The sequence below is a fragment of the Anoplophora glabripennis genome, unplaced genomic scaffold (genome assembly GCF_000390285.2).
Source record: "Anoplophora glabripennis isolate ALB-LARVAE unplaced genomic scaffold, Agla_2.0 scaffold355, whole genome shotgun sequence".
In the NCBI taxonomy this organism is placed as follows: Eukaryota; Metazoa; Arthropoda; class Insecta; order Coleoptera; family Cerambycidae; genus Anoplophora; species Anoplophora glabripennis.
In genome coordinates this window covers 155,803-179,852 of record NW_019416457.1, presented here as the reverse complement: position 1 = coordinate 179,852, position 24,050 = coordinate 155,803, and the positions used below count along the sequence as shown (strand labels likewise).

The 24,050-nt window shown below is 31.1% G+C and overlaps 2 protein-coding genes across 2 annotated transcripts in view; both read left to right on the top strand.

The window, feature by feature from the left end:
• The first annotated feature begins 328 nt into the window (after window positions 1–328).
• LOC108906963 overlaps window positions 329–24,050 on the top strand; it is a 62,922-nt gene continuing 39,200 nt past the window's right edge. The window contains exon 1 of the mRNA XM_018710421.1: window positions 329–502. The gene's annotated coding sequence lies outside the window, so the exon portion shown is untranslated. The remainder of the gene's footprint in view (window positions 503–24,050) is intronic.
• LOC108906964 lies at window positions 16,733–22,429 on the top strand. The gene is made up of 2 exons (XM_018710422.1): window positions 16,733–16,994; window positions 21,881–22,429. Exons 1-2 carry the CDS (start codon window positions 16,788–16,790, stop codon window positions 22,328–22,330), a joined length of 657 nt encoding a protein of 218 aa, XP_018565938.1. The 5' UTR covers window positions 16,733–16,787; the 3' UTR covers window positions 22,331–22,429.

Genomic DNA, 24,050 nt, shown 5'->3' with positions numbered 1-24,050 from the left:
GACCTTTAAGTTTAAAAATATCTTATCCATTAAATGATGTAATTCCAAACGTAAACTGTTACCTGCAAAACTTTCATTCAATTCCCTGTTCCGTCTAGACTCAAACTTCAAAATATCCAATTACAGACCTGAAAATATAAATGTTTGTTTTATGCTACGTGTCTCTTACGTTATAATAACTGTTTGCCAAAGGAACCACCATGTGCATCGTAATGTTGCCAAAATTCATATCAGTCAAACTATCGCCTGAAACTTGTTATAATGGAAACGGTAGTCGTTGCTGAAATAAGTTGAAGTGCTTTAATATCGCGCGGTTTCCCGTATTCGGTAAGTTTTCAGCGGGCGCTCACATTAATTGCAGTAATATTATAAGTGATGTTCAAGTGGGATTAATTTAAATCATTGAAGTGTGACAATAATTGCTGTGAATTAAAGTGTTTGTGAACGATAATTGCTTGTGGATGGGATAACTTAATGTCGTAATTTAGTTGCAAGTGAAAAGGTAATTACATTAGCGTCTTTGAATGAATTCTTGTTTGATTCATATAATGTTTTTTAATTGAATATTATGCTTCTTTCAAGATTAATACTTAACTTTTCTGTGGAAAAATTTTACTGTGCTGATGTTAAATTTTATACAGGGATGGCCAGAAGTACGGATTAAAATTCATATCTTTTGAATGAGTTAATTTTTTTTAAAACGCCGAAACACGTTAACTGATTTTGATTTTTTCCCATCTTTCGGTTATATAATAATTAATTTTTCTTCAACCCCCTAACCCCCAGCTACCCCTACTTTTTTTTTCAAATGGAAACATAAGGCATGAGGGGGCTCGTTGAAAAGCTTATAGAAAACCGAATCCAGCCATACCAAATAAACAAGTTTTATTTTTTCAATAACAAGTTTTTTTTCATTTAGAAATTGAAACAACTAGATAATTTACAAAAATAAACTCAATGTCGCAAATGCTGAAAATGTCCTCCATTCACTATTTGGCATTCTCCAAGACGATAGTAAAAGCTGTCCACAGCATTCTGAATGACTTCAGCTGGTAAATTATGCATCTCCGCCCTAATCTTGTTCTTTAAATTCTCAATATTATCCGGTCTGTCCTGGTAGACTCTTTCTTTCAAATATCCCCAAAGAAAATAATCCAGGGGTGTTAAGTCGGGGGATCTTGGCGGCCATTCAACTGTACCCCGTCTACCAATCCAGCGATTTGGAAACATTTCATCTAAGTATCTTCGAACATCAATACCAAAATGTGGGGGAGCGCCATCTTGTTGGAACCAAATTCTTTCATTCGGTATATCTGGATCAATTTCATGAGGGAAAATCACAGCTAGAGCAGGTATCAGGTCAAATGTTAGGAAATCCAGGTAGCGTGCGGCAGTAAGATTTTCTTCAAAAAAGAATGGGCCCAAGATTCTGTTGTTGATGATACCTGCCCATACATTAACTTTTTGTGGATGCTGCGTATGCGATTCGCATGTCCAGTGTGGATTTTCCTGGGACCAAAAGCGATAGTTGTGCCTGTTAACCACTCCATTTAAATAAAACGTAGCTTCATCCGAAAAAAGTACGTCTCGTTGAAAACCATTATTGTCGTCACACCGTCTCATCATTTCCTCACAAAATTGTAATCGCCTATCATAATCGTCTTCCAAAAGCTCTTGGACAAGACATACCTTATAGGGGTGGTATTTCTCTTGTTTCAGAAACATTCGAATTGCAGTTCGAGAAGCATCGTGATTGCGGGCCAATGAAACAGTTGAAGTATGAGGATTTTCAACAAGTTCTAATGCAATGTCTAATTTCTTTTCTTCATTCAAAGCACGTGCCCGTCCAGTTTTGGGCAAAGTCTGTACTGTACCGTGTTCCTCAAATTTGTGAAATATTTTACTAACTGTCCCTTGCGAGATTTGGTTTTCGGGATATTTCGCATTAAATAAATCGCGCACTTCAGCCTGACTTCTTATTTTGTCTCCACATCCAAGCAATATCAAGATTTCGATGCGTTGCCTTTCCGACAATACCATTGCAATTCAGTAAATAACTTGATTTTGACACAATAGTAACGTTTCGAACTCCAATTTACAACTAAAGCGAAAAATTAACCAGAAAGCCTGGCAAGTAAGTGGTGCCAAAAAAACGCAACATAAAAAATATATCTTTTTTGCGTTAGCAGTGATAGGTACAGTTTCAAATTCTTTATTTTATTCTGTGCAAATTCATGGAGGATAACACTGAAGATAATTAAATTTTATTTCACTTGTTAAGTAGGTGTTTTATACAACCCTAAAAACCTTGCTATTGAAAAAATAAAACTTGTTTATTTAGTATGGCTGGATTCATTTTTCTATAAGCTTTTCAACGAGCACTCTCATGCCTTATGTTTCCATTTGAAAAAAAGTAGGGGTAGCTGGGGGTTAGGGGGTTGAAGAAAAATTAATTATTATATAACCGAAAGATGGGAAAATCAGTTAACGTGTTTCGGCGTTTTAAAAAAAATTAACTCATTCAAAAGATTTGAATTTTATTCCGTACTTCTGGCCATCCCTGTATACCTAATTCGTTCAGCATATAGAAACAGCCATACTTTTACAGCTCTTACCGAAAATCACATGATTACAATTTCGTTTGTTCTTCTTAATCAATGTTATTAAAATAAGAATTGACTTCAGAATATTAATACAGACCGTTATAAAAAAGAAGGTTCAACTATTAACTACAAATTATTTAGGCAAAAAAAAACGCAACGTAGTTGACATTTCTTTATTAGGCGCCGTTTTTTCAATATTCAGGATTTTAAAGCTACAATTTAAAGAAGATAGTTATTAATAACGCAGTTGTTTTTTAAGACAGGTTATAAATATTCTTCTATTTAACAATAAGACCTCTGCATTTTTGTTGTTGTTTAGATATAACAAATTGAAACTCGGAGAAAAGCAAGGTTATAATACTTATTGATCTCATACCTTTTAACACACGTGTATGGTTAAAATGTTTTATTTTGTCATGATAAAGTGTTTGGTTTTTATTAATGTCATAATTTGTAACGACTAATATCATAATTAGCTTTGCCATTCAAATTAAAAGAAATACGTAATTAGATGTGCAAAACAAAATAAATATGTTGCCCTGTTTAACAATTGTGAAAATTAATAGCAGAAAGCGACAGCCACTTTTCTAAGTACACTGAGGTCTATCTCATTAAATATCCAGTGTGTCCAATTCAGTCGGCACCATATGGGATACTTTTTTATTATCGGTTTTATGAAAAAAAGTTATTCTTGATAAAAAGTTCTGCATGGTCTAAAACCCAAAATGAAATAATCAGATTTCAATTTTTTGTAGTCGTGTACGAGGTTTGTCGAAGAATGTAAATTTTGTTCAAGAGTAAAGTACCTACCTTTATTTTTTACAATACCGACAATCATTATTAAGAAAAGTTGATTCTAATAGAAAACTACGATCAGTTATCTAATATTATCTAGCTACCATTAAAAAACAGATTTTGTTATTTTTACAATCTCTTTGTATTAGCATTGACAATTTACTTCTAGAGATCGACATTAAATCTAGGATGCACTGACAAACCAATGAATTTGATACAATAAATGTTTTATAATTTGCAAAAATTAAATATAATTTATTTGTTTATTTCCTATGTTTATAACCCAAAAATTATTAAAGATTGTTTTTAATGGTAGATGGATAATATTGGATATATGACCGTAGTTTCTATTAGGATCAGCTTTTCTTAACGATTGTCGATATTGTAAAAAATAAATAAAAGTACTCTTGTACAAAATTTATATTTTTCGACAAGCCTCGTATACGACTGCAATAAATTGAAACTTGATTATTTCATTTTGAGTTTTAGACTATGCAGAACTTTTTATCAAGAATAACATTTTTTCATAAAACCAATAATAAAATAGCATCTCATATGGTGCCGACTTAATTGGACGCACTGTATGTACACTCCGAATACTATTTGTTGAGATAGAATTCCAAGAAAAGAGTAAGCCAATAAAGATCTGTTACAATTTACCGCGGTAAGGGCGCGTCTTGAAATTTTCTGCGTTATTTTCAGAATATTAAAATACAGGGTATTTTTGAATGGAGTAGCATAAATGATACCGGTGAATCTACATTTCAAAAGAACACGATCTGCAAAAAATCGCCTTAGTAAAATGTTCACCCCTGAAGAGATATGGGCCATCAAAGTTTCCAAAAAAATTATGAAAATTGGCTGTAATTTGAAAACCGAACGAGGTACAAATAACAAATTTTTTACAGGTTGTTTACTAATACAGATGCGAGTTTTCAACTATTTTTCGAAAATTTTAACCCCTCGAAAGGGGTTGAAATAACCACCCCTCAAGCCATTTTTTGCCATAACTTTTATATTTCGTAAAAACTCGATATCCAAAAATACGCATTAGATAAACTGGTTCTTTTAGAAACTTTTACCTCTCTAGCAATTTTCCTTTAAAACTTTTCGTTTATTAATAAAAAAATAAAATGTATTACCATTCACCTCACACCGTATATGATTGCAATCAATCAAAGAAAAACTAAGTGTGCTGCTGTCATGCCAGTTGTCACAATTAACTCTTCTGTAAGTTGTCACTGTTATCAGCTAAATACTTTTTGGGTGTAAATTAACAAGAATTATGCCAAATTTTACTAATGATGAATATGTGGACATGCTACAAGTGTATTTTGAATGTCGCAAAAACTGTGCTGCGGCAACAAGAGCGTATAATGAGAGATATCCAAATCGTCAAGTTCCCCACAGACAAACTTTTTCGGCGGTAGAACGAAGACTTCGGGAAACTGGAAAAATACAGCCGCATATTGAGGGTACCGGCCGAAGACCTACTGTTCGTACTATTTATCTTGAGGATGCAGTACTTGAAGAGTTTGACGAAAATCGTCAGACTAGTACGAGAAAAACAGCAATGCACTTAAATGTGTCCCATAGTGTTGTTTGGAATATTGTCCATGATAATTTATTATATCCTTTTCACCACCGGCCAGTTCAAGCTCTACTTGAACCAGACATGCATAAGCGAGTTGTTTTTTGCGAATCGTATCTTAATATTCTAAGAAATAATTTGAATTTTGCCTCAAAGATACTTTTCACAGATGAAGCAACTTTTCAAAGACATGGTTTAACCAATATGCACAATCTTCATTCCTGGGCTCATGAAAATCCTCACGAAGTATCTATGACAACATTTCAACATAATTTTAGTTTAAACATTTGGGCAGGAATTGTAGAAAATGTGCTTGTCGGCCCTTTTGTTTTACCTCATCGACTTGGTGCTGTTGAATATTTGCAGTTCTTAAATGAGCATCTACCACCACTTCTGGAGGAAGTACCATTAAATGTACGTCAGGCCATGTGGTACATGCATGACGGGGCTCCTGCTCACAGCACTGTAGTAGTTAGGCGGTGGCTTAATTTAAATTACCCGAATCGTTGGATAGGTCGCGGCAATGAGGCACCTATCTCTTGGCCTGCACGTTCTCCCGATCTAACGCCCATGGATTTTTTCTTTTGGGGACATATAAAAAGTATTGTTTATGCGACCCCAGTTGACAGTGTTGAAGAGCTACAGGAAAGAATATTCGCGGCGGCTGATGAGATTCGCAACAATCCCATAATTTTTGCTCGAGTCCGTAACAACTTTGATAAACGTGTTAGGTTGTGTTTAGAAAGAAATGGCAATTATTTTGAAAATGTCCTTTAACTAAGTTTTTTGTTTTTTCTCTTTTTGATAATAAATTATTTCTTAGTTTCGTTTTCATTGTACTTCTATTTAATAAAAGTTTCTGCGACATTCAAACAGTTATTTGTGCAACTACTGTAAAGAGTGTGTATTTGTTGTACGATGCATGAAGTTTGCAGCTCGAGACGAAGTTGAGAGCTGCAATCATGTTAAGTGCAACAAATATGCTTTTTGCACATGTTGCACGCAACATTTTTTCTACGATTGTTTTTATTTCAAATTTTATTTAACAGTATTTTACATAATATTAAAATTTTAACTGACAACTGGAAATTAATTGCGCAAATTGTCAATGTCAGACGTTAGGTACTTATGGATATGCTTAGATTAAACTTGTAATCAATATTTTTTTTGTACTACTGTAAAAAAAGTTAAACTTTTGGCACAGTAGGTAGTGCAATAAGTAGTAAATTTTGCACGATCGTAGAAAAAAACACTTGTAGCATGTCCACATATTCATCATTAGTAAAATTTGGCATAATTCTTGTTAATTTACACCCAAAAAGTATTTAGCTGATAACAGTGACAACTTACAGAAGAGTTAATTGTGACAACTGGCATGACAGCAGCACACTTAGTTTTTCTTTGATTGATTGCAATCATATACGGTGTGAGGTGAATGGTAATACATTTTATTTTTTTATTAATAAACGAAAAGTTTTAAAGGAAAATTGCTAGAGAGGTAAAAGTTTCTAAAAGAACCAGTTTATCTAATGCGTATTTTTGGATATCGAGTTTTTACGAAATATAAAAGTTATGGCAAAAAATGGCTTGAGGGGTGGTTATTTCAACCCCTTTTGAGGGGTTAAAATTTTCGAAAAATAGTTGAAAACTCGCATCTGTATTAGTAAACAATCTGTGAAAAATTTGTTATTTGTACCTCGTTCGGTTTTCAAATTACAGCCAATTTTCATAATTTTTTTGGAAACTTTGATGGCCCATATCTCTTCAGGGGTGAACATTTTACTAAGGCAATTTTTTGCAGATCGTGTTCTTTTGAAATGTGGATTCACTGGTATCATTTATGCTACTCCATTCAAAAACACCCTGTATATACTCGACTTCGAATTAAAAAATTCTTCCTTTTAATTTTCACCTACATTAATTTATTTTAATAAGAAATTATACTGGATATGCACGAGACGATATACTTACGAAGAAACGTACTTTCGTAACTGCAAAGCACAATATGCACTGGAAGCTGCTACGGTGAATGCCACGCCGCCAATGTCTTTCTACCTCGGGTGTCGAATGCGGTTAATTCCAAGAAATTGACGCAGGGGTTTTCTTGGAATTCTATCTCAACAAATATCGTACGGACTGTATTTGTCATTTAATAATTGTAAATCTAGGTGCAAAAAGGAGATAATCGATACTTAATACAAAAATTGTTCAAACAAGTACTAGGGTCTTCAGTTAGATCCCGGAATTTGTACATACATGCCAGGGATGGACTTTTTATAAGTGAAATTTGATATAATAAATAGTAAAATAAAGCAGAGCAATCTTTGTAAAATGTAGTTTTTCTATATTAGTACATTGTTGCATAACTAAGTATAAAATTACTTTATTAAAATGACAACTAGCAGTGGACGAAACATTTTATTGTTATTCAAAGTTTATATTTATATGTAGATAGATATGCAGATGTAAAAACATATCTGTATTTTTCAAAGATCATGTTTAAATTTAGTTTTTTTTTACTGCAGGTAGGTAGATATCACGAAATATTTGTTTAATCCACAGAGGTTTAATCAAACTGTCGCCACGTGCAAAAGTACTGAGTTGGCCTTCGGACTCTTTGGAATTGGTACTATATAATAAAATTTTGTGTTACTGTCCATTAGGGCTATCGATATTGTATTGTACAATTTTGTTTTTACTAATATATATCATTTAAAACTGACTACAAATAAATATGAAAGGTCCAAATGATGGTAAATTTTAATATGTTCTCCCATCTTGAGTTGATGTAGAACGTAGTTTATGAATAGAAGTGAATATTTAGAAAATTTTATATTTTAGTCAATAACTAATATTATACCGACCTATCGTATGTACGCAATAAATAGTTTTTGTTTGTCTATAAAGAAATCACCTAATTAAAGGTAAAGGTATCATTACATTTACTAATCTGTAATTTACGCTACGTCGGACACCAAATCCGGATGGTAATATTGGCATGCAATTAACTTAAAATCGCCATTTTAAATTACTCTGATTTCTAAAGCTAGATTAAGTAAATAGAAACGAAAACCGGTATCAATGCTAATATTTTAAGACATACATATTTTTTAAGATTATGTAGCCCCAAGCGTTGCGTAAAAAAGAAAATTTTATAATAACGAAAAAAAAATACAGTAGTCCATTTCCCATCCATACTTTAATTTGCATTAATATAAACATGAGATATAAGTCTGTACAAAATTTCATCAAAATATCTTTAAAAAAATGCTATTGATTCATATGAAATGAGAAAAACTTGTGGAACTTCTATTATTTCGTAATATTTAAAAATCTAAATAATTTATAAATTGGAGACTAATAAAATTGCTAGACTTCCTTTGAAAATATTTTTGTCATGATAGAAGAAATAGAAACAAAACATTACATAAGCTGTTTCTATTTTTGATAAATATTTTTACTTGGTATTGGTCGTGTTGTATCAAAATTATCTACGTTATCTAATAAAATGCAGATTTTATAAGCATAACAATAAATAACAATAATTACCAGTTATTAAAGAATATTATCGCACACTTTTAAATTGAAACTTCTCTAAATACCTATACTTAAAATAAATTTGGCAAAACAACAGTTAAAATAAATGAAAACGAATTATTACTGTGGAAATATTCAGTTTTACGTAAGTTCATAATAATATTCGCAATTTCATTTAACTGAAAATGTGATAAATGGAATTAATTTATCTGCAAGATTTTATTTTGTCTATTTTCTTACAATAAAATGTTTCGACAGTTTCAAAAGACCACACAGTTCATTTGCTCTCTGTAATGATAATCCAAAAGTAGCAAAAAAGAGCAAATATTAATGTATTAAATTCGTAAATAAGAAATTTCAGCTGAGATTTTAAACTCTACTTAATGCTCTAAACGACACTAACTGTACTCACTATGTAGGTTTATCAGTATTAAAAATAGTATATAAATTTGATTCTAGAAGTTCCCCGTTTGTATTTCACGTCTCTTAACTTTTAATTAAAGCTAAATGAACTTGTATGGAAGTCAATTTCATCCTATATTTTGCAGTTTACTCAAAAGCAATATTAATAGGAAGTACCTGAGCAAATTGCCTTCAACAAATTGGCATTACATTTCGAATCGTTATTTTAAGTGAAATTAATCGTTGCTTTCGATTAAACTCTATAAAATAATGTGTAGGTAAAGTTACTTAAAATTTGAACAGTTGAAATATTTTGTAATTTGTTTTGCAATTATAATAAAATTTGAAAAGCTTTATTATTAAATAAATATTATAGGTAAGTATTAAAAAAAAACAAAATGCTAAAAAAATTTGTCCATAAATAAATAAATGGTATAAGGTTTTTATATTAAAAAAATATATATGTTATTTAGTTTCCTGATTTCAGTTAAATAATGTTATTCATGAATTACTGTTTATAACTGCTTGTATACCTAATTTTCAAGAAATATCGAGTTTGTTTTAACTTGAATTTAATTTGAATCATACTTAACATTGATAATATAGATATACTAGTTAATTTCATTTTTTTTATATAACTATGAAGTGTTATTAAATACTTTCCGGTTCAACCGACCCCCCTGAAGATAAGAGAATTGGGCATTTAAAAAGATAAAAAAAATAATTTAATTTGAGAATCATAAATCAAAATATAGTTATCTCATCATAATTTCAATTGGATAATACAATAAATAATGTAATTCAATTAATATAACAAAGTTATAAATTAAAAAAATAATAATGAATTTAAATATTCATTAAATAATACAATATAATAAAATTGGCGACCAACTGGTGGCGCTGCTTTGAAAGTTTGGAAGAATTATTTTAACAAACCTAGTAAAATTGCAAATAAATAAATTATATTAATAAAGTCAAGAAAAGGAAGAAATAAAACAATGGATATAAGAAGTGGAAAGCAGACAGGGAATCATTTAAAATCTGAAAAAAATAGTAGGGTATAACAGAAGAAGGGACAAGTGAAGAAAGCAGACAGATGCCAGCATGGCTAAGCATGATAGAGGAAATGATGAGAACAATACAGGAAGACAGAAAAAGGCAAGAAAAAGATAGACGTATACTTGTACGAGTATAAACTTCTTTTCTTAATGAAACTTTGATTCCTCTTTTAAAGTTTGTTTAAGTATATTAGTTACACCCTGTATAATTAATATTTTCATTAAAATTTAATTATTTTTCTTTATATTTTTTATGTATACGCGTATTTGGTTTCTTTTAACAAGGTTTATTTTATAAAGGCATTTCGTTAAAACAGTGCAGCGTTATTAAAAGTTTTACCGTGAAACATGTTTCAAATTTAATTAAAAACCTGGAACCTGAAATATATCCCCATATATTTTAAGATTTAGAAAAAGAGGTTATAAGAAAACGTTGTTAAATTTATAATACCATTACTTTGTACTACGTTATTAATAAATCGCAACCGAAATCCTTCTTAATTTTTGAATCATAAATCATTATTTTCAGTATCCTTGGAAAATACTATTAATTTCATCTTTAAAATATAGACGTACAAATTACAAAAGTATGAAAATATAACGAGATTGGTGTATACATGAAGAGATACTTTTAAGATGCCATAATTAATTTATAGTAATGTTACGATGTAGGCTCACTCATCTCTAAAAAACGATTCAAAATATATATATTTTTTTATATTTTCGTTGCTAGCCATCATAGCATGTCACTGATTCGTTGGTGAAAATATTTTGAAAATTATCATTTCTAGTTATATTCGGAAAATGAAATATTGTTATTTTAAATAAAACGCCTTGTACTTAATTGTATTTTTTGATTTTATACGCAAAACGTTATGTTATTGAAAAACTATATATTATTTTTTATATAATTTTTTGAAATATTTGACAAAAAGGGTTTTGCATTAAAATTCTTGATTAATTAGTACTCGTTAAAAACTATGTAGCTTCTATACTTCTATTCTATTCTATTCTTTCTATTCTTCTATTCTTCTATTTATACTTTTTTGTATAACTGTAACTTTAGTTTTGATGTCTAAAATTCTACTTCAGCATTATTTTATTTATGTTTATAGGATATCATTATTAGCTTGTCGACTCGTTTGCTTGATAAATAATACACCTTAGTTTGCTTTGATCAATTTAATTTTCTTGCTATTTAATTAAAATAAACAGTCTTATAAACTCAATGTGTAAGATAATCCTGAAATATTCAAATTACTCTATTCACTGAATAAATTAAATAGATCTCATTATATTTGTTATTGGACTGTTAAAATTATTAAGTATAGTTATTGTTTTCAGGATTTCATAGAAATTTGTTACTTATAACAATGTGTTAATTCTATTACTGTTTTTATATTTACGTCAATTTATTATTATAAAGTAAATGTACTTAGTTTATTTTCTTTATTTATTTATTGTTACTATAGCTAAGCTTTTCTTATAGCCAATTTTATCATATAAAACAAGATGCATAATGACAAAACGAACTGCAATAATTAAACGGTATTTACATTACTAATATGTCTTAAACTAATTGTATTGTATCATATATTATTTTAGAAAATAACTACTATTTGGACTAAAGCACCGTCAAACATTGATTTACATTCGCAATATACAGGGTGATTCACAACTTATCCAAAAAAATTTGAGAATAGATGCTGCATGAGAAAAGAAGTCAATATCGTAAAAAAATTTTTATAAAATCCTTATCATTTCCGAGAAAAAAATTATTAACGTTGTACTTTCAACCATTGCATAGCTGGACAACTGTAGTCTCTAGCATCACTTGTAATACGCATGGAGAGGCCACGTGGCCTTAGCGACTTCGAATACTGAAATCCGATTTTACATTCGTCATTGCGATAGTGTTTACAATAGTTTTTTAGTAGTTTGTGTCAAAAATGGTTTACGTGTATAGCAACTCGGAGTTGCTGGATATCGTTTTAATTTACGGTGAAACAAGACAGCATTTGTATTATGATGAAGCATTTGTGTTATAGTGAAACAAGACAACATTTGTGTTAGTTCGTAGAAACTGAGTAAGATGGATCCAAATGTGTTTACACGTCAGTGGATAAAATTGTAATATCAGGTATGTCAAATTATTTTATTATTTAAAGCCACAAATTAATTTTATTAATTAATAATAACAATAGCGGCAAAAGCAGTTGAATTTGCTAATATAAAGTATGTGCTATAAAATTCTATTTATTTCTTTCCTTGCGAAATTCTTGTCTTGTTTTTGTCCGCTTTTATCACACTTTGCCGCCGTGCCGGTCGCATTGTGCGAGGTTAGGTTTTACAGTGGACCAGTTTCCAGTGCCGTGTAGAAATGTATTTTTAAATAATTTTCGAACTGCCCTTTTTAATTTTTTCTTTACAAAATTGTATTTGTAAGTCATCCAAAAATTTTTTTTGGATAAGTTCTGAATCACCCTGTATAGTAAATAGCTAAGTTAATTCAGTCAATAGGATCACCAGATGTATAACGAATACGATCTAATTAGTTCTTATCAATCCGCTGTAGGTAAGACGACGAAGGAATGATCTAAGTATGTCTAAAAGGACGATAATTTACAAAAATTGAATGTCATGAAATTATATCAAAGAACATGTGTCAAGACAATTCTTAGATTATATACCCTAATCTTAGAAAATAGGTACCCTAGGAAATATAGTCAATAGTTTAGTAAGTCTCTGAAAATAAAATCAGGAAAAGTTTTTGCTAAAATTGAAACGAAAAAATACGAATTCATATTTATATGATTGCATCCTTGAGTAGACACTGATAGATATCAATGAATGAGAAAAGTACTCCCTTTTGTATGAAAATTGTATTAATATTATAGCTAAGCGCTTTTGACTACCCAAGCCGCCATCAAATGTATAAAAAATAGTATTAGAACAATAACCTAATAACTTGCTTAGTCTAACACGTGCGATAAACCATACAGTAATTCGATATATACAAAACATTTAAATTTTACAAAATGACAAAGGAAAAATGGGTTTCAATATTTAACAAACTGAATTTTCCTTAATTTTAAGAAAAATGAATTTAATTTCAGTACTTTATTCAGGTTCAAATGTAAAGGAAATGTAAGGTTGAAGTTTATTTAATTCCTAATAACCTATTAACCTATTGGTTAATTGCCCACGGAAAGGGAAGGACCTTTGATAAAAACTAAAACATCATCTGCACCAACTGAAAACATTACCAAATTATTATATCTAATATTAATTTATCTGTAATTTTTTTGAATTATTCTAAAATAAATCTGCTAATAAAGAAGATACAGTATGACCCATAGCTAAACCTTAGTTTGTTAATAGATTTTACTATCAAAGGTGACAAAAGTGCTGAGATAAATAAGCCGTTATGAAACAATTTATAGGATTTATCATTATCAATAATTTAATTTAATTTTCAGTTCAGTCAAGACAATATCCTATTTTTTTGGTTATTTCCAATATCGTCTCTTTGATAAAGGTGAATTCTACCAATTAATAATGACATATGACCCATTTCTGCATTTTAAGGATTTTTTTTTTAAGATTGTTTATGTAGCTATTTCTTTAGCGTGCCTAGATATTGGAGGCAAGGAATAAATATGACTTCATCTGACCAGAATTTTAGGAAAATTTTTAGATTTGATCCAATAATTGTATACTAACTGAAATAAAACGTAGTTCTATTTCGTTGAATGTCTGGTTTTACATTTTATAGTTTGATTTCTTATATGTATTGTCAGACGCAGATTCTGGCAATGGCTTGACTAGGAAAATCGCCAAAATTTTTCGCGTCATTTACGCATAGTTTTCAATGTATGCACCCACTATCTTATTATTACATGCATGTTTTTAAAACTACAGTAACGTATATACTTTTATTAGCTTATTTTATTTTGTTATGTAGTGATCTCTGATGATGAAAAGATAAACAATTTGAACTGATTTTAGTAAGCAACGAATAGTGTTAAAAACTTTAATTAAAAATACGCTGTGTGGTTATTTAACGACAGGGGTTAAATTTTTATTTAACCGAAAATTTTTATCTTCGGTTTATTTTTACCTCATCTTTTATTCACGCATAACAATTACAATAATTGGCAACTACAGATAAATAATCGCAGACGACCTACTAGTCCTACTACTCAAAGCCGAAAATGTAGGGCGGGAAACTACTTTTTCGTCCAAACGTCGTAATTGCCGCTCAGCCGTTCCAGAAGTATTAGATGACCTTGCTGCGCATGCAACATAGCACTACACCTCTCCGACCGCGCATGAAGCGCCAGATTTCAATATATTTTCAAAAATTTCCCCGCTAAACCATGAAGCAATCGGACTGCCGCCGACATGCCTCACATGAACCAGACAATGCTGACGCGCATACGACACAGGGCTACAACCCCTCTGATCACTCCGGAAGCTGACGACAATTCACCACACTTCCCAAAGTTTTCTCACCATGTCACTAGGATGAGATGATTGGTGCCAAAAGTCATCTCCTATTACGTCAGACAGTGACGACAATGCATGCTCAACATCTCCCTTAGGCGGTCAACAGGTCCAAAATTTTTACCGCACTTCTGAAAAAATGGCGAAAATGATGAAGTCCTGGAGTCATTAAATTTGAACTCTAAAACGACATTAGGATCAATAACAACCAAATTAATTTTTAGAACCCTAACTATATGGAGATGCCCTCAATTAGCAAAGACGTAGATTTTAAAAACGAAAAATTTCCAGATCCAGACCGGATCACATACCAGGCCATCCGGGGGAGTCTACAATCTACATCACCTGTGAACAAACGTCAGCCCAGGTACCCTGCAGTTTATTAACCAAATTTCGGAACCTGGCCAGTTTGTACAGTACGATTAAAATTTTCTTATATGTTTATATATGCAGATAGTTGCTCATTTATTATTAATATAAATAATAAATCTCACAAATTTTTCTAATCAAATATTGAATTATATTTCTCTACTAAAAAATATATCGTTCTACCCGTGTGAAGACCCAGCTCTCAAAACACAAAAAAGTTTCTAAAGCTTACCATAGCGACACACATAAGAACTTAAGTGCCTTCGCCCAGTGCATACAAAAGACACTGACACTAGAGTATTACGCCCTACAATACTCTATCAAAATCATAGTGCAAACCATATATACGAGGTTGAGTCGAAAAACTCGCGAACAAAACCATGTTTAATCAAATAAACTTTCATAAACTCATAAATATAGCTTAGCGCAAGTGTCCGTATGCGTATTAACTCACACAAATTAGTGTGTGGCCTATTGTCTTAAATATGCTAAAGAATAATGTTGGTAGGTCAACGCTACAAACGCATGTAGCCAATCACATTACACGTCATGCTGACCAACGTTGGGTCACAACATAAAATGAGTATCAGGCCTATCAAAATCCATCACAATGATGTCACATACAATCCTGTTCCACAGAATTGCAGCTCTGTCTGATATATTTGAAATCTGACTGAGTATAAGAGCTTTAATTTGACAGATTAGCCATGATACCAATGATTGTTTTTAAATGTTCATCTCATGCTATCTACTGGTAGACGCTCTCCACGCACCTGAGTGAGATTAATGGCATTATCACACTGTTCTGACGTTATGCGTTGCCACGTTATACGACATATCGTTAGAACAGCCGAGCTTTACGAGCTAGTAATTTAATTAAGTAAATGCAAAAATTTGCTAAATATATGTCAACTCTTGGCGAAGATACTGGAAGAAATTGCCACAAGAGCCCCAAAATTTAGTGCATTTGATTCCTATTTTAATGAAAAAATGTTTCTTTTATACTATAGGAGACATTTTCGCGTTAATATTTATTTAAATATAGAATCGGCATGCTTGAATAAATCAACAGTAAATAACAAAAAAATCATTAACAAAAATTTAGGTTTTAGGAGCAATAATCTCCAAAAACTTTCTACACTAACAGTTTTTATAAATATTTAAATCTTGTATTTGAAATCGTACTTCTACAGAAAGATATTTTTTTCTTAGAAAGATGATTAGATGAATGCAACGCTCCAATTTATAGAGTAAATACTCAGTGGTGTCGAAATATAAATTCTAGGGATCTTAGTACTAATATCTTGTACTATCTTCTCCATTGATTGGCATAATTATTGTATATAAATTCAGTGAATTTTAAGTTTTTCTTACTGTTAAGTCCATGTAGAGAACGTTTCTTAAGAAACAATTTCGAATGAAATTCGCCAAAGCAAAAATTAATATTAGACTGTTCATGTGGATATTTGCAAAAATATTTTTTCCCATAATAAAATGAGAGGTGCAATCATTCTTTTATTTTTAACAAAACCTTATTTTTTTTTTAAAAGTGCAACATTATGAAGTTTGAAGTTCTAAATTTCCAAGACCTCAAGGCCGGAAATCCCTAGTTTAATTTTTTATTTCGTAAATTTGTTCATTATGTTTTTACACTAGCATAGAAATCAACACCTAAAAATGGTATCCGTTCGAAGCTTCACTATAGAAATGTAACCATTTAATTTTCACCAAACGCCACGGTAATAATTGTACATCTGGCACCACTGGAGCAATGAGTCGACACTACTCGGTTCCTCGTTATCTGACGTCATAAAACCTTTGCCGCAATCGCGATCGGTCGTTCCACCTTAGCAGCTGCAGTTGCCCGCCGAATAACATATTTTATTCCCTAATTTCATTTATTTTTTAACTTTCTGTGACTTTTGCATGAAAATGGAGTGGGATCGTGCACATAGGAATTATAAATACTGTGTTGTGCCTCAGTGTGCCAGTACAACTTTAAGGACACCTGACAAAATATTTATTACACTTCCTCAAGATCCAAAAAGAAATTTGCTATGGCAGAAAGCAATGAGAAGAGAAAAAATGCTAAGTCTAAAATCAACGTATCATGTGTGTGAAGATCATTTCAATGTAAGTAAAATAATAATAATATAATTGGGAAGACTAGTGGTAAAAAAGTAAACAAAGGCGGGTTCAAACAACTGCTATAATTTAACAACATGAAGAGCTTTATTTGACGACATGAAAATGACAGTAGGGGTGACGGGAGATCATTGATATACTGAAACATATGATACAGTTTCAAATTTCTCACAGACAACAAAGACGCATTCTATAAAAAGTTACTCTTACAGAAACTACTACATGGTAGAATGTGCACCTAAATGTATTAACTATTTTTCTATTATCTGTTAGATTGTGCGAAACTAGATGTAATAAGAATCTGCTTATATTTATCAACGTTGCTTGTTATACAGGTTGGTAGTTATTAAAATTGAATAGTTTGTGGTGAGACTGCGTTGAAAAATATCCATAGAGATTAAAATTACATATTTTTATCTATACTACACTGGACATGTGTTCTATACTACTAAGGAACACTGTTATTTAGGTAGAGTAGAGACCTACCACTTGCAGAGGATTAATATGTCATAAAGACTTTCTTAATTGATGTAAAAATATATAATTTTTAACAGTAATATACCTGTATGTATTTGCCACACAAAGTTCAAAATAGTAACATACACCGTGTCCACCTAGTTCGCATAAGTCCAATATCTAGGTTAATAAAAGATATAACTTATTTTTTTTTCTACAAAGTTGCCTACGTTCCCGAGCTGCAAAAAATGAAAATATATTTGTATATACAGGCTGTTCAGTTTTTCCTGTGCAGGTACCAACTTAATTTTTTTAAATGATCAGGTTTGGCACGATTTTTTTTGCCCCCTGTATATCGCAGGTCAACTTTTGATACGTTTTTTGAAAGAATCATCTTCACTCTACAGTTTCTGAAAAAAAAATAATTTCTAGCTGTCATACAATCATAATTATGTTAACTACTAGAAGTGACGAAACATAAAAAAAAGTAAAAAGTCGATTATCTCGAAAACTATCAATATTTTAATAGGGATCATAACACAAAGTGTCGTTAATTTTTCACGTAGAATTCGATAATGCCATAAAAATATAGGTTTCCGTTTAGAAAAATTAAGTTGGTACTTGCCCACGAAAAACTGAACATCCTGTATATGCAAATATATTTTCATTTTGTGCAGCTCGGGAAAGTAGGCAACTCTGCAGAAAAAAAAATTAAGTTATATCTTTTATTAACCTAGATATTGGATTTATGCGCACTAGGTGGACACGGTGTATATTCGGATGAATGCTGCATAATATAACATGAAGTAATAAATACAACTTAAATTAATAGTAAATATAATAACACTCTTAGCTGGAAGATGTAAAATATTTGTTTGTGATATTAGTGTACAGGGTCGCTGATATGTATGGAAACGGTCGATTATCTCCTAAAGTAAGATATCTACCTATCGATAAGAAATCATAAGAAAATAACAATATACAATAACGAAAAAATTAAGTATACAGTCAGTCAAAAAGTCATGATGAAACAAAGTTGTTTTCAATTTTTCTCAAAATTGTAAACAAAATTCATATAGCACATCATGTACCTAAACTTAAACTTTGAAAGTAATGTTTTACTACTCTCAAATTTATAAAAGAAAAAGGGCCCCATAATTATTACGTGAGAGATCAAATTTCTGGTTATAAAATAGTATTCTATGACGTGTCCACCAATGATGCCACACCAAACAGCAAACATTTACTTCCTGTAGTCGTTGGGTGTGAACTTCCTCCATCCAATGTGGATTTTAGTCTGACCAATATCTTCAGTTGTGTCGGTTTTCGTGACCGCTTAAACAAAATGTTTACACCTTCATTTAATTTATCTACAATAACCTCGCAGACTCGATTTTACGATCATAATTGTCTTCACTCAATTCTTGTAACAAATTAATTTTATATGGATGTAATTTTTTTAATGAAATATCGACTCATCTTATGATTTAAAGCTCTCTATTGTGTCGAATTTACTGGATTTTCTACCACATGCAACATAAAATTCATAGAATTTTCTTCATTTGTAACGCTTACAGGTCTTTCACATTTTCGTCGATCTGTAACACCTCCAGTTTCAAAAAAACTCTGCAATGTTTTTGAAACAGTTGATTTAAAAATACGTTCCGGATCGGAATCCAGTTCATGAAAAATATCCACTACCTCATCACAATCGTCTTCTATCACCATATCTTATGATCATTGAAACTTCATTCGCTCGGTTTCACTTAAACGTCCCATTTTTGTAATAAAATTATTCACATTAAAATGTATTTCAGACGTAAGATAATCACTATTTTAGACAAATGAACGACGCAGCGTTATTATGGAGCTAGAAACTTTCAAAGATAACTTGATGGACTATACAGGGTGTTAATGAATAGGTGTTACAAACGGATATGGTATGTAAAAAATCCAAAAATAAGTGCAGTTTACTTAATAAACATATGTCCTAAAGCGGCTCNGTAAATATAATAACAATCTTAGCTGGAAGATGTAAAATATTTGTTTATGATATTAGTGTACAGGGTCGCTGATATGTATGGAAACGGCCGATTATCTCCTAAAGTAAGATATCTACCTATCGATAAAAAATCATCAGAAAATAAGAATATACAATAACGAAAATAATTAAATATACACGATCAGTCAAAAAGTCATGACGAAACAAAGTTGGTTCTCCTTTAATAGAATACCCTGTATATTATTCAATATTTTCAATTTTTCTCAAAATTGTAAACAAAATTCATATAGCACATCATGTACCTAAACTTAAACTTTGAAAGTAATGTTTTACTACTCTCAAATTTATAAAAGAAAAAGGGCCCCATAATTATTACGTGAGAGATCAAATTTCTGGTTATAAAATAGTATTCTATGACGTGTCCACCAATGATGCCACACCAAACAGCAAACATTTACTTCCTGTAGTCGTTGGGTGTGAACTTCCTCCATCCAATGTGGATTTTAGTCTGACCAATATCTTCAGTTGTGTCGGTTTTCATGACCGCTTAAACAAAATGTTTACACCTTCATTTAATNTCCACCAATGATGCCACACCAAACAGAAAACATTTACTTCCTATAGTCGTTGGGTGTGAAATTCCTCCATCCAATGTGGATTTTAGTCTGACCAATATCTTCAGTTGTGTCGGTTTTCATGACCGCTTAAACAAAATGTTTACACCTTCATTTAATTTATCTATAATAACCTCGCAGACTTCATAATTGTCTTCACTCAATTCTTGTAACAAATTAATTTTATATGGATGTAATTTTTTTAAAGTCGACGCGTCTTATGATTTAAAGCTCTCTATTGTGTCGAATTTACTGGATTTTCTACCACATCTAACATAAAATTCATAGAATTTTCTTCATTTGTAACGCTTACAGGTCTTTCACATTTTCGTCGATCTGTAACACCTTCAGTTTCAATAAAACTCTGCAATGTTTTTGAAACGGTTGATTTAAAAATACGTTCCGGATCGGAATCAAATTAATGAAAAATAACCACTACCTCGTCACAATCGTCCTCTATCACCATATCTTATGATCATTGAAACTTCATTCACTCGGTTTCACTTAAACGTCCCATTTCTGCGATAAAATTATTCACTTAAAATGTATTTATGACGTAAGATAATCACTATTTTAGGACAAATGAACGACGCAGCGTTATTATGGAGCTAGAAACTTTCAAAGATAACTTGATGGACTATATACTTAGGTATATAATGGACTAAAATATTTTTGTATAGGTAATTTATAAGAAAATGATTTTCAAAGTTCAATATCTCGAAAACGCTTAGTTTAGGTATCCTAGCAGATATCCTCCTTATCTATGGAAGTTTTTATAACCGTTATAAAGTCTTCCATCGATAAGGACAGTTTCATTTTTTTTAAAACTTTAGTAGACAAAACATTTTATTTGAATTTGCGGATCATTATAATGGTTTTGGTGAATCGAATTGTACAATATACGCATCTAAATTCAGTGTAATTTAAGTTGAATGATTTTTTATTAAAAAGTATATCAATCCTCCCCAGTCTCCCCTAAATAATTATTGTTACGAATAACCCTATCTAAAGTGGGAGTTTATAGTGAAATTATGAAACATAATTTAAATAAAGGGAATTTTGGATTGGTTTAAAAAAGTTATATATGATTCAAACGGGTAAAGTTTATGTTTAGATAAGGTGGATTGTTATTAAAAAATTATATGTATACAGTTTATTTAAAAGTATAGTAATAAACGAAAAAAAGTGAATGGAAAACGCATTTCAAGCAAAAATTTTCTGTAAAATGTGGCTTGACGTTACATACCTTTCAATGTAGACACCAAAATTCCCATGCAATGACAGTTTTTCTTCATACATAAAATTCCGATTACATAACGACTGGTAGACAAAAATATTTATTGTTAATTTTCTCGAAAATTGAGCAGGTTATCGAGCTTAACCAAGAATACTGTTCTATTCCTTTTAAAGTAGTCTTTTATGAAAATTAATTATTTTATCAAAAATGTTGTTCACACTTATATTTTTACTGCAAGTAAGAAAAAACTATTGTCCCACAAAATTATTGCCGTGGATAATAAAAATACCTGTAGTGAGTTTTACTTGGATGTGATCAACTGTGTTGGAGTTATTCCCGGAGCTATTAAAAAAATAATAATATTTGAACAGAAAACCTATCACCCTCCAATTTCTTAAGTAAGTGTTATCTGGACATATTGATGAGCAACTTTATGCTTAATACGATATTTTCTGTATCCTGTTTCCAGATATGTTTCAGAAACACTCTGCATGATAAAACTTCCCGTTAAATTGCTAACCCTCCCTATAGATAAATGTCTCTATAAGTCTTTTTCTATTTTTAGCTGGAGGTGGACATGGAAAACTATTTATATTTTAAGTTAATGGAAAATGTTAGAATCAAAATGAAACCAAACGTTGTACCGCACATTTTCGATTGTCAAAAAAATCGAACAATGACATCATTACTAAAAAAGCAACGTCAAGATATTATCGAGGAACTCGAGCAACCAAGTACATCAAAAAAGATTCGGAACCCCGTCGAATCTGTTGAAAAAGAAGTTTATTTGAGAACAAATCTAGAATATCGCACACATTGCATGAAATATTTTAAATCTACAGAAGTCCAGGTTAATCTTAAGCCCAAGATGGTTTCTAGAGGAACGCAATGTAACCAAAAATGTCTGCGAACAGCTGTATCTAGTAAAAAAATTGATTGTTCTCTTTCTTCATCCAGTAGCACCACAAAGACCACGTCACCGTTTGGTTCAGCAAATTTAGAATCGATCGTTTAGAGAGTCTTATTAAAATGATCCAACTAAAACCAAAATTATACGTTAAAATTCCTGTTGATTTATTGTGTTTTTACTGAAATAATCTCTTCGAAATATCAAGTATTGATTTGTAGGTACTTTAATAAAATAATATTAATCTTTCTTACTCTATCTTTGCATATGATTTTTCAGAAATGTTACCAAAGTACAAAACACCAAAATTAATAGAGAGATCTATTGAATAAAAATCTTCTTCAGAAGCCAATTTATTCAATTTTGCATGAAATATTTCCTGAAGATTTCATTTCAATTTGTTAAAATGGGCTCTGAAAGACATACTTTTGTCTAGAATCATGTTAGAAGAATGTGAAATTTTGAACCGTTTTCACATGAAAGAGTTCATACAGTAACAGGCTATGGGTTTAAACAGCTTAGTGAATTGTTATCAAAAAACATATTGCTGATAGCTTCGTCAGTTTCTTCTGAGAGGCACAAGAGAAAATAAATTGCAAAAAATATCTAGCTTGGGATCCACGCTGAAAGAGTAATTTCCATATTGCAAGAATTTATTGTTTTGGAACTTACGCGTTATAAATTCAAATTTAGTAGAGTATTTGCAGATGTTGACTTGTGGTCAATGGTGGTAGTGATCATTGTACAGTGCATCTCATTTTCAATATCTCGCTAGGGTATCTCGGTAATTTTTAAAAATAAAAATCTGTGGCCTTCAGGAATATTGTTATTTAAATTACATTATTATTATTTTGGTGATAATGGTCAAAGAAATATTTTTTTAATATTTTTTTAATGTTCAATCAATAAGTTTTTGCATAAACTTGTGTATTGTACTTATTTTTTGAACTCTATCGGTTTTCGACTTATAGCTCAAATCATTATTATTAGACACATTGCCTAGTTAAAAAAGTGTTCAAAATATGTAATTTGTTATACAGGGTGTCCCGAAATTCATGCAACAAAATTTAGTCATAAATTCTTAAGACAAATATAGGGGACCCGTATTTTTTCTTTTTGCCAACTGACCCCCTCTTTCGGAGTTACAGCTATCTGAAATCTGCCCCTAAGAAGTCTTTTTTATATCTCAAAACCATGTTGTACGAGAATCACTAAATTTGCTACACAGGGGTTTTATGACATGTGAAATCTCACAGTGCTACGCTTTTTGGCGAGAAACCCCCTTAAGACACTTTTTCGTGGGCCCCCTTGTCTTTGGAACCAGAAAAATTTGGTCGCAAATTTGATTTTTTTTTTAATTATTACTAAGCTAGAAAGCCATTGAATTTAGAAACTTTTTGTCTCTTGACATTTGTTTCGTAAAAAGCAATGTTTTTGAGGAAATTGGCGAATCAGGATATGCATTCGATTACATTTTGATATTTTTCTCGAAATCATTGCGTTTTACGAAAAAAGTATAAAGGGACAAAAAGCTTCTAAATTTAATGACTTTCTAGTGGACTGATAATTTTTAAGAAATTAAAATATGCGACCAAATTTTTTTGGCTCCAAAGACAAGGGGGCCCACGAAAAATTGTCTTAAGTGGATTCCCCGCCAAAAAACATAGCACCATCAGATTCCACATGTCATAAAATCCCTGTGTACCAAATTTAGTGAATCTCCTACAACAAGGTTCTGAGATATAAAAAAAAGATTATTCTTAGGGGCGGATTTCAGGTGGCTGCAACTCCGAAAGAGTGGGCCACTTGGCAAAAATAAAAAATACGG